This window comes from Podarcis pityusensis (genome assembly GCF_964106645.2).
Source record: "Podarcis pityusensis genome assembly, chromosome: 14".
Lineage (NCBI taxonomy): Eukaryota > Metazoa > Chordata > Lepidosauria > Squamata > Lacertidae > Podarcis > Podarcis pityusensis.
Genome location: NC_138039.1, coordinates 1,358,672 through 1,371,023, shown reverse-complemented (window position 1 = coordinate 1,371,023; position 12,352 = coordinate 1,358,672). Strand labels below are relative to the sequence as shown.

The following is a 12,352-nucleotide window of genomic DNA, read 5'->3' as shown; positions in this document are numbered from 1 at the left end:
AGAAACTTTAGGTGCGAAAAGCGCCTGGCGACCTGCTAATTTTGAACCCTGTGGCCTCCTCATGATATGAGAAGTAGCTCTCAGTAGGAAAACCCAAAGCTGCAATCCCTTGCAAATACAGCTTGCAAATCCACATTAAGAATCACTTTAACTATTTTAACCAACACAATTCTTGAGGTGCCCATCCCAACAAGTCTGTAATGAAACCCAACCTTCCCTTCAGGCCCCCCAAAAGTCTGGCTGGCCAAATCCAATTTTCAAAAGGAGACTCTCTTTGGTGTCTGCACATAATAGCTGGGTCTAAACTGATTTTGTCAGACATGAAGAAAACAGAAGCATTCTGAAATAAGGAACTGCAGCTACATCCAACACTGCTATGCAATGCCCTTTCAAAAGAGGAATGGCTTCCAAAGCGCTCCAGTTCTACAGAATCCCAAGAAAAAAGCACCTAATCCTTAATATGCCTTATTGACTCAACAGAAACAAAAACAAGTTTACCTGCTTCCTATAAACTGCAAGAGGTTTAGGCTAGAATTCTGCCTTTCCCCCTAAGAGTCATCCTGCAAAGCTCCAATGGGGAGAACTGTGAAGGAATGAAGTGGAGAAGAGGGAAGGAAGTACAGCAACCCCACAGCTTAGTTGAGCTTTCTTGCAGGGTTGGAATGCCCATCTGTAGTGTACTGTCCCATATCCCGTACTCAGAGTGGGCAAGCAGACACCGGTGGGCGGCTCAGAAGCAGGACCTGTGTGTAACAGCATTCTTCCCCCACTTGTCATTCCCAGCAAGGGACATTCAGCATCCATACCCAAAATGGAGGGGGGGGAGAGAGGAATGGAGAAGAATCAAGAGTCCCCCTGTGTGCACACACCTTTTCTTCTTCCCAAAAGAAAATTAGGGGCGATGGGAGAGAAACAAGAGAAGGATGGAGCAATCCCTAACCTACTTACTATTATAAGGTGTGTGTGTGTTCTTTGTCGCTTCTGCTTTGTTGCTGTAATCCGCCTTGTGTACAGTAGAGGGGAGGTATAGGAATTAGAAGGGAATTGAAGTGAAAAATGAAAAAGTGAAAGATTGCGGGGGGGGGGGGGAGAGATAATGGCCATCACTGCCATGTGAACATTCAATCCAAAACTATTTTCCCATGACATGTTGGATACCATTAGTGTATTTAAGCACATATTTTTTTGTCAATGGGCTATGGCTCTTCTCAATCCCAGCACAAAACAAGTTCGAGGGAGGATTTTCAGGTGGTGGCAGAGCAGCCCTGACCTGCCACAAAAAAAGGCTGCTGCTCTTAAAAGACCCCCGGGGCTCCCCGCTCTCTGGAGCCTCGCCTTCTTCCTCCGGCCTCGCATTGCCGGGCTTCTCCCCTTGCCCGCCCGAGAGAAGCAGCGGCGGGCCGGGGCCGGGGGCTGACCCGCAGCGGGGCGGGATGGCGGCGGCGGCGGCGCCGGAGGAGGAGGCCTTCCCTCCTTACCTGTGAGGCGAACTTTGATGCTGGATCCGGCCCTCCGGGTCCCCGCGTTCGACATGGCTCCCCTCAGGCGGGCGCCGGGCCCACCGGCCCAAAGGCGAGAGGCCGGGTCAGCCGACGGACGCCGCCGCCGCCGCCATGGCTGCCCTCCTCTCGCCCTCGCGGCTCCCGCCGGCGGCCTCCCTTCCGTGCTTCTCCTCAGGCGGCGGCAGCTGCAGCAGCCGCGGCGCCGCCTCACCGAGCTCGACGCCCGCCGCCCCCCTCCCTCCCTCCCGCCGCCCGACGCGAACGGCGACTGCGCGAGCTCGCGCCGCCTCACAGCGGCGGCTGAGGCTCAGGCTGAGGCGGCGGCGGCGGCGCGCAGGCGCGCTCCCGAGCCCCGGCCCCCCTCCCTCCCCGCTTCTTTCAGCGCGCCTGCGCACACGCGCCTGCCTGCCTGCCTGCCTGGTCCCAGGGCCAACGAGCGCGCGGCTCCTTTTCCCGTCGTGCGTCGGGAGGGAAACAGACGCCGCGCCGCCTGGCGTGACGTGCGCGACGGTTCGCCTCCCGCGGCCATCTTGGGGAGGTCTGGGGCGTCCAGGTTCGGGCAGCGGAATGCCACGCTTCGAACAGATAGATAGATAGATAGATAGATAGATAGATAGATAGATAGATAGATAGATAGATAGATAGATAGATGTGTGTGTATATATGTGTATATATATATATGTGTATATATATATATATATATATGTATATGTATATGTATATATATGTGTATATATATGTATATATGTATATATATATATATGCAGATATGTATATATATGTATGTGTATATATGTATATATATGTATGTGTATATATGTATATATATGTATGTGTATATATACATACACACACACACACACACACACAGAGTGTTCTTTCTATGTCGTCGTGGTTGCTGTTAGTTACCTGTCTATTCCACCTTTGCTCCAAGCAGCTCAGGGTGCCGCACACGGTCCCCCTGCAGCTCTGCATTTCACAACAACCCTGCAGGGCAGGCTAGGCTGAGAGACAGTGACTGGCCCAAGGTCTCCCAGGGAGGTTGATCCTTAATCAGGATTTGAACCCTGAACTCTCCGACAGCCGAGTCCAGCACTCTAACCACTGCGCCACCACAGGCTCTCAGTACAGACCCCGAGGAAGCAGGAGGACCACCCCTTTCCGATGGAAGGGCCGTTGCAGCAACTCCCATATCGTCACTGGAAGCTTCTGTGTGTGACTTGGTGGAGCCCCAAGGCGCCCTTTTTAAATTGCACATTTGCAATGGTTTGTGCTCATTATGTTATTGGGGCAGTCATACCTGATCCCACTTTCAACACTTGTTTGCAGCTGCATTTATTTATTATTATTATTATTATTATTGAGAGGTCACAGTGCTTCATTTCCACCATGCAACTTTCTGCTGGAATCCCACAAGTTGTTATACCACAAACATTCTGCTTCATTTTTCTCCTGTTCTGCTACAGTCCCTTTCGACAGCAATCAGTTGGACAGCAGAACAAACAAACTGGCTAAGCCCGTCTCTACATGTTGCAGAATACACCCACACCAGTCTGGAGGGGCCCTGTGTAGTTGTGTCGTTGCTAAAGACTTACAAAGCACCTAAAATGTTGTAAGTTCTGTCTGACAGCCGCTGCCCATAGGCTTCCAATCTGAAAGACACGATATAAAAGGAAAACGGGTTGGCTCAGGGAAGAGGGGGAAACAAACATTGTCTTTCACTGTTCAGCAGAAGGGACCAGGCAGACCTCCCCCATATCACAATGTTCTGCCCGGGAGGCAAAGGATGGGCAGCTCGCCCCCATGGCCCAGGGTCACTTGGCAGAGGGCAACGTGTGCATGTCTTCAGCTCCTGGGTCTTGTAAATGACCCTCTGAGGGCAGCATGGCCTGAAAAGTGGGGCAAATGAATATTAAAATATACGCAGGGCAGGGCAAGGCAAGACACAAGTCAGCACCCTGAGGGAAGGCAGAGCTCTGAAGTTGCTCCAGCAATGAACAAGCTCCAACTGAGCCCGCAAGTCAGGGTTGAAGAACTTTTGTGGCTCCATTAGCCAGATCTTTGTGGAGATAAGAACATAAGCAGAGCCTGCTGGATCAGCTAGGCCAGCATCCTGTTTTTTACATTAGCCTGTGAAAAAGCCCCCAAGCAGGATTTGAACACAAGCCCGCTCCCCTCCTGCAGTTTCCAGCAACTGGGATCCAGAAGCATTGCTGTCTCTGACTGTGGAGCCATGGATAGCTCACTCTATGAATGACAACCACTGCCTCCTGCGGTGGGAGGGAGTTCCACAGTTTGCGCTGCGTGAAGAAGGCCTTCAATTTGCCAGTCCTGAAGCTTCCAACATTCAGCTTCATCAGATGTTAATGAGTCTGGAGAGAGGGAGGAAAACTTGTCTCCATCCACTTTCTTCATAGCATGTATAACTTTCAAAACTTCTATCTGACTCACCATTTCTCTGAACTAAAAAGGCCCAAACTCTGCAACCTTTCCTCCCACAGGAGTCCCTGCATCCCCTCAATCACTCAGCCTGCTTCTCGGGATAAATTTGACAGGTCATCATTTGACATGACATCATTATGACATCCCGTGATTTCTAAGTGGGCAGCCACCTGTCAAAATCCTTTGCAAATAAAGCAGAGAAATCATTCTTGGCTCATTCCTCTACTATTTACCACTGGGATAAGTTTACCCCACAAGCAATGGTGGGGGGACGGGGGACAAAAGGGAGAAATAATTCTTTTCTTTGCCCTCCCCCTGTTACTGCCACTGCTAGAGGACTGTCTTCATTCTCCACTGAAACTGCCCGGCTTCCTTTATCATAAAACTGCACTTCGGATATTTCCGCCCTCTTCCTGCCGCCTTTTCCAAACCGTGAAAAGAATTGAAGCAGAACCATTTGCCAGCTCTGGCGCACTGAGCAACTTAACTTCAAAGGCTTTGAAACGAAATTGCAAAATGTGTACACCATTAGGAAAACAAAATGCAGAAAATGAAAACATAAACAATATATGCCGAAAAAAGGAAGAAAACGAAACCCTGGGGAAACTGTGTTCAGTCGTTTCAAGGTGGCTTTCAAGGAAATGCCACCAGTTCCATGCACAGGGCCGGCCGGCCAGGTGAGACTGCTGGTATCAGGAGGAGGATTTGGGGCCACACTCTTCCAGCATCCTGTTCTGAGAGGAGCCAACCAGATGCCTTTGGGAAACTCAGAAGCAGGATCGGGGCACAAGAGCCCTCTCCCCTCTGGTGGTCTCCAGCAACTGCCACTCAGAACCATGGTTGCCTCTGACTGTGGAGGCAGAGAAGAGCCTTCCTGGCTGGTAGCCCTCAATAGCCTTCTCCTCCTCCATGAATTTGGCCAGTCCTCTTTGAAAGCCACCCACATTGTTTGGCCGTCACTGCCTCTTGTGGGAGAGAGTTCCGTAATCACCTCCAACAATTCTGTGGAGAAGTCTGCTCCTTTGGGAATTGCTTACTCTGGGATTTCTCACAGCTGTCCATGGACTGGTGCAGGTCAGTTCTGTATCCAGGGCAGATGTTTACCAGCTCCATCTGGTATGCAGGCTGAGACCCTCCCTGTCCGCGGACTGTCTCGCCAGAGTGGTGCATGCTCTGGTTATCCCACTTGGACTACTGCCATGCGCTCTACGTGGGGCTACCTTTGAAGGTGACCCGGAAACTACAACTAATCCAGAATGCAGTAGCTAGACTGGTGACTGGGAGCAGCCGCCGAGACCGCATAACACTGGTCTTGACAGACCTACACTGGCTCCCAGTACGTTTCCGAGCACAATTCAAAGTGTTGGTCCTGACCTTGAAAGCCCGAAACAGCCTCGGCCCAGTAGACCTGAAGGAGCGTCTACATCCACATCGTTCAGCCCAGACACTGAGGTCCAGCTTCAAGGGCCTTCTGGCAGTTCCCTCCCGGCAAGAAGTGAGGTTACAGGGAACGAGGCAGAGGGCCTTTTTGGTAGTGGCACCCGCCCTGTAGAGCGCCCTCCCATCAAGGAAATAAACAACTATCTGACTTTTAGAAGACACCTGAAGGCAGACCTGTTTAGGGAAGTTTTTAATGTTTGATGTTCTATTGTGCTTTTAATTCTGTTGGGAGCTACCCAGAGTGGCCGGGGAAACCCAGCCAGGTGGACGGGGTATAAATAATAAATTGTTGTTGTTGTTGTTGTTGTTGTTAACTTGCCCTCTGACATACAGTGGTACCTCGGGTTACAGACGCTTCTGGTTACAGACGCTTCAGGTTACAGACTCTGCTAACCCAGAAACAGTACCTCGGGTTAAGAACTTTGCATCAGGATGAGAACAGAAATTGTGCAGCAGTAGCATGGCGGCAGCAGGAGGCCCCATTAGCTAAAGTGGTACCTCAGGTTAAGAACAGTTTCAGGTTAAGAACAGACCTCCAGAACGAATTAAGTACTTAACCCGAGGTACCACTGTACAGAGTGACCCTACCAGTACTCTCTGTTCCACCAGGTTTCTGTTGTGTTTACAATAGCAATGCCATCCTCTAAGACCAAGTACTCCAGGTCTCCCATCTTGTCTTGGAGGCTTCTGGCATTAGCAGATAAACACCTGCGAACAGAGCTTCTCTCTTATTTCAGTCTCTGCTGGTTTGGCCTCTTCGAATGGCTATTCTGTGCCCACGCACTCTCGATGCCTAGTTCTACAGGCAAGAAGGCTTCCTTCGGAAAAGGGGTGGCGAACCTTATCAAGCTGTGGAGCCAGACTCCCCGGTGGGCCAAATTGGACAGGTGCGTACCACGGCCCACCTGGCTCCAAGTGCACTTTGAAGTCAGGGCTTCCCAGTGTTTTGGTGGGAGTGGTCAGAGAGGGAGGAGGATCAGGAAGAGATCAGGGAGGTTAGACCCAGAGACAGCCCCCAGGTTTCTGTTACACCCACTGCAGGTAGGTACACAGGGGTTACGTTCTTGTGCATAAGCAAATTGTGTAAAGCCAGGATGACCCCTGGAACGCCCCACCTGACCATCCGTACCTGTCTGAAGGTGGCACTGAGTGGGCCTTGCCCCTGCACAGAAGGCAGAGGGCCACCTGAGATCTTACAGGAGCCTTTGCCCCTTGCAAGACCTTCCCAGACGCTGCCAAGTGTGCAAGGAAGCCTAGGCATTCCTCCGGTAGCATTTGATTATAAACAGTGTTTTGGCCTGCGTTGCTGTGGCCTCCCTGAACTGCCACCCTGTGCCCCTGCACTCACAGTCCTTAGTTCTATACTATCTCCCCCATTTAAAATGCTCGCCATTTTTTTTCATCTTCATCCCAGCGGGAAGATTTGGGCCAAAGTGGACCCTCCTCAGCTCCTGACAGCTTCCTTGCGCCCACTGCAATCCATCTAAAAGGTCTTTGCCGCTTTTCTGATTTTAAGCGCCAACATTCTGGTTCAATCCCAGTCCAAGGGGATTGGACCGTCCCTTTTGCACAAACGCAGCTTCCCCCAGAATGGTCCCCAGCACCTAACAGATCTCTCCTCCAGACACCATCACCACATCTGGGCACTGAAACTGCAGAGCTGTGTCTGTCTCACTCGCCCTCTGGATGGAACTGGTAGCAGTTTCACCAAACAGATACCTTTGAGAGGCCCTAGCTTTCAGCATCCTAAGCAGCTCCCTAAATTTGGCTTCCGGGACCTCATTATGACATTTCCCCATGTCATTGGTGCCACTGACTTACAAATTGCTGGGCTATGTAGACAATGAACAGCATCTGCAAACTTTGTACCTGGCCAGCAATTTGCCCTGCGGTGAATTTACCACTGCATCATTTAAAAAGTAAAAAAGCTAAAGCCCAAATGAGCTATTTTTAACAATTAAACAACTAACAATATGCTGCCTTTTCATGACACCAAACTTGCGCTGCCTGAGGCCTTGACCTCACTCTGACTAACAGTTGGGCTGGCCCAGCTGCGGAGTGCAGTATTGAAAAGATGAAATAAATAATAAGCATTAATTGAACCAATAGTCTTATGTTGCTGACCACTGAGGGCGAGGGATTTCTCAGTGGTGCATTATGAAGCTTTCTGGCGGAACGAGGGAGACTTTTTGCAGACAAAGGCATATCCCGCCCCCGCTACTCCACAGAGCAACCATGTTGGGGGCTTTTTGTCCGTGAAACGTGCTTTTGTACATGTTCCAGGCTCATCTCTCCTATCAACGCTTACTGTCACCACCCTCGACATTCTTGTCGCACCAAATGTCCGTCCGCGCTTTGAATCCTGAGATGGCTTTGATCACGAGGACGTCCCAAGACAAGTCGCTCAGTGTGACAGCGCGGTGGAAGGAACTCAGACGAGATCCCGTAAGACACTTGCCAAAAATAGCATCCTTTTAAAGCCGGTTGGGGGCGTGTGTGTCGTTTTTTAAGCCCAAATGCTATAAATCACACAGAGAGATAATGCCCCCCACAAGATCCATGCCAGGAGAAAAAGATGGAGAATTGTAAGTGTTTGGCCACAGGCAAGCGAGCACGGCTTACGGTGCCAAAGCCAGCACAGGTCTACACAGACGTAAGACCCATTGAGTTAAACAGTAAGTCTGGGGAGCCTCACTTTACCATCCGTCAAAGCGAAATCTTAGTGGCCCACTAGTGTCACTGCACAGTGTGGTATAGTGGTTAGAGCGTCAGAAGAGGCCTGTAGAGACCTGGTTTCCCATCCTCGCATGGCCGTTAAGTTTCAGTCAGTCACCCACCCTCAACACAATTTCCTACCTCGCAGGACTCTTGGGAGAAAAGAGAAAGACTGTACAGTGGTACCTCAGGTTACATACGCTTCAGGTTACAGACTCTGCTAACCCAGAAATAGTGCTTCAGGTTAAGAACTTTGCTTCAGGATGAGAACAGAAATCGTGCTCCGGCGGTGCGGTGGCAGCGGGAGGCCCCATTAGCTAAAGTGGTGCTTCAGGTTAAGAACAGTTTCAGGTTAAATACAGGCCTCCGGAACGAATTAAGTACTTAACCCGAGGTACCACTGTAATTGTCACCTTGAGCCGCCTGGTGGAAAGGTTAAGGTATAAATGAAAACAAATAAAATGTAATATTATTATTACATCCACAGCATCCATTTCATAGAATCATAAACTTGGAAGCATCTTGAGGACCATTTAATCCAGGGGTCAGCAACCTAAGGCCCGTGGGCCAGAAGTGGCCCATGGAGGTCGTTTGACCGGCCCACGACCCACCCCCGAACCGAGTCGCCCACTCGCTGCGCTAAACCGGCATGGCACGGGGATTCGCTTCTGTGGTTCAAGAAATTGGGTCTGGAAATTGCAGGTGCACGCGCTCACACACACTCGTGCAATCCAGCCCACAGATAAACCTTGCCGACCCCTGACCTAATCAAACCCCCTACATTGCAGGAATATGCAGCCGTCCCTTACGGGGATCAAACCTGCAACCTTGGCGTTATCAGCACCACCCTGACCACGCCCCCAAGGATCCTGGAAACTTAGTTTACTCCTCACGGAGCTACAATTCCCAGCCCACTTGGGAAATTACAGTTCTGGGATCCTCTGGGGAAACCCATGCGCTTTAAATGTGTGGTGTGGATGGATAAGATTGGGTCCTGCAAGGGCTTGACAGAGGACCGTGATGGAGCGTACGCTCAACTTGGAGGGAGGAGAGGGAGTCGAGAAACATGGCTTTAAATCCCTGCGGACTTCCTCACAGGGTTGTTGTAAGGCCCCAACAACCCCTTCCAGGGACACCGCCCTGAGCTCTTTGGAGGAAAGGAGACAGAGGTTATAAATAAGAAAGTGTGAAGGAAACAGCAGAGCCGTTCGGCAGTGGAACAGACTCCATCAGAAGGCAGTGGAGTCTCCTTCCTTGGGGGTTTTTAAGCAGCGGTCAGGCGGTCATCTGTCAGGGATTCCTTAGCTGCGATTCCTGCCTTTCAGGAGGTTTGGCTGGATGACTCTTGGGGTCCCTTGCAACCCTCTTGTTCTGCGGTTCTGTGGATCACACACAATTGACCTTCAAGGTCAGTGTAGTGTGGTCTTGCCATTCACAGGGCGGCAGAGAGAGAGGGGGGGGCAGCTGAGGCTATGAGCACCCAGAGAGAGGGAGAACATGGCAGCATGTAGCAAATAGCATTGCAATTTTTCTACAGGCGAGGAATTGACCTAGTTCCCCGATCCCGTTGATTTATCGAACTGGAAGCCGGAATCAAGATGATGTGCAGTTGGATTATGCGCTGCTCTGGAGAGCACTTCAGTTCATGCCATCAGCTACAGATTTCAGATTAAACCAGTGAGGTCGCCTCCTCCTAAAGGCTTCAGAAGACAATAGCGTTTTTTTGTTTTTGTTTTTACAAAACTTGTATTTCAGGCAAAGTCGTGTGTGTGTGTAAGAGACAGAGGGGAGAGAGAAATTGACACATCTGGTGTGTCTTTGGCTCAGTGGCAGATCACACAGTGTGCAACATTTTCACCATTGTGACCTCATATCTGGGTCATAGCAATTTCTCCTGTGGACAGCCTGCTCATTATAAAGCTGGCTTTGAAACAGGGTCAGAACAGTCTGGTTTTATTATTTGAATAGTGAGTATTTTGTTATTTGAGAGCACAGAAGGCTTGGGCAGCAGTCATGTGCAGAATCGTTCAGGAGCCGGCCCCTGCAACCGAACTCAGGGCTCATTCACACTCCTGGTTGCCCCGTGCCTAGAAATCAGGCGTCCAAGCAGTTTCCTCCTTGTCTCTTGCTTTCTAGGCACAGGTCTGAGTAGTTTTGCCTTTGCCCTACCACCTTCCCACTCTTTAGTGCTGAATCGGAACAAACAGCAGTCCACAGAAAATCTCATTGCTGTTTGTTCCAATTCTCTGGGCAGGGAAAATGCTGTTGTTCAATGTCTTCATAAATTATTTGGATGAAGGAACTGAGGGGACATTCATTCAATTTGCAGATGACACCGAGAGGGGTAGCAAATGCCACAGAAAGCAAACTGGCGATTAAAGATGATCTTAATAGGTTGGGGAATTGGGCCCTAACTAGCAGAATGAACTTCAGCAGGGAGAAATGTCAGGTTCTGCACTTAAGCAGGAAGAACCAGCTGCACGAAGAGGAGATGGGGGACCTGGCTTGCCAGTAGTACATGAGAAAAGGATCTCAGGTCTAAGTAGACCACAAGCTTAACATGAGTCCACAGTGTGATGCGGCAGCAAAAAAAGCTAATGCTATTCTAGGCTGCATCAACAGAAGTCTAGTCTCTAGATTAAGTCCCACTCTACTCTGCCTTAGTCAGACCTCACCTGGAATACTTTGTCCAGTTCTGGGTGCCACAATTTAAGAAGGACGTTGGCAATCTAGAACGTGTGCAGAGGAGGGGCAACCAAGATGATCAAGGGTCTGGAAACCAAGCCTTATGACGAGAGCTTGAAGGAGCTGGGCATGTTTAGCCTGGAAAAGGGGAGTCTGAGAGGAGATATAATAATAATAATAATAATAATAATTTATTATTTATACCCCGCCCATCTGGCTGGGTTTCCCCAGCCACTCGGGGCGGCGTTCAACAGAATATTAAAATACTATAGTCTATTAAACATTGAAAGCTTCCCTAAACAAGGCTGCCTTCAGATGTCTTCTAAAAGTCTGGTAGTTGTTTTTCTCTTTGACATCTGGTGGGAGGGCATTCCACAGGGTGGGTGCCACTACCGAGAAGGCCCTCTGCCTGGTTCCCTGTAACCTCACATCTCACAGGGAGAGAACCGCCAGAAGGCCTTCAGTGCTGTCCTCAGTGTCCAGGCAGAACAATGGGGGTGGAGACGCTCCTTCAGGTATACTGAACTGAGGCCATTTCGGGCTTTCAAGGTCAGCACCAGCACTTTGAATTGTGCTCAGAAACGTACTGGGAGCCAGTGTAGGTCTGTCAAGACCAGTGTTATGTGGTCTCAGCGACTGCTCCAGTCACCAGTCTAGCTGCCACATTCTGGATTAGTTGTAGTTTCCAGGTCACCTTCAAAGGTAGCCCCACATAGAGCGCATTGCAGTAGTCCAAGTGGGAGATTAGAGCATGTACCACTCTGGCAAGACAGTCTGCGGGCAGGGAGGGTCTCTTCCTGCATACCAGACTGAGCTGATAAACAGCCGCCCTGGACACAGAAATGACCTGTGCCTCCATGGACAGCTGTGAGTCCAGAATGACTCCCAGGCTGCGCACCTGGTCCTTCAGGGGCACAGTTACCCCATTCAGGACCAGGGAGTCCTCCATACCTGCCCACCTCCTGTCCCCCCAAAACAGTACTTCTGTCTTGTCAGGATTCAACCTCAATCTGTTAGCCGCCATCCACCCTCCAACCACCTCCAGACACTCACACAGGACCTTCACTGCCTTCACTGGTTCTGATTTGAAAGAGAGGTAGAGCTGGGTATCATCCGCATATTGATGGACAAGAGTCAAGAGTCAGGGAGCTACACCCAAGAGCTTGGGTATAACCTTTGACGCCTCCCTTTCCATGGAGGCGCAGGTTGCAGCCACAGCAAAGGTGGCATTTTTCCATCTCCGCTATATCAAGCAGTTGGTCCCTTACCTTTCCCGCCCCGATCTGGCCACAGTGATCCATGCGACGGTCACCTCCAGACTTGATTATTGTAACTCGCTCTATGCAGGGCTGCCCTTGAGACTGACACAGAAACTCCAGTGGGTGCAGAATGCCGCGGCGAGACTCCTTACGGGGTCCTCGCTGCGGGATCACATTCTTCCAGTGCTTTACCAACTGCACTGGCTCCCAGTGGAGTACAGGGTCAGGTTTGAGGTGCTGGTTTTGACATTTCAAGCCCTAGGACCATGTACCTACAGGACTGCCTCTCCCGGTATGCCCCCCGGAGGA

General features: G+C 50.5%; 1 protein-coding gene across 3 annotated transcripts in view; it reads right to left on the bottom strand.

Annotated features, from left to right (window-relative positions):
- SMURF1 (SMAD specific E3 ubiquitin protein ligase 1) overlaps positions 1 to 1,704 on the bottom strand; it is a 51,040-nt gene extending 49,336 nt beyond the window's left edge. The window contains exon 1 of one of the 3 annotated variants that reach the window (XM_080981040.1): positions 1,479 to 1,704. In XM_080981040.1, coding sequence (XP_080837166.1) covers positions 1,479 to 1,533 — 55 coding nt within the window. In that variant the 5' untranslated portion in view covers positions 1,534 to 1,704. The remainder of the gene's footprint in view (positions 1 to 1,478) is intronic. The other 2 variants (XM_080981039.1, XM_080981038.1) reach the window with 2 other exon arrangements.
- Between the last annotated feature and the right edge of the window lie 10,648 nt (positions 1,705 to 12,352).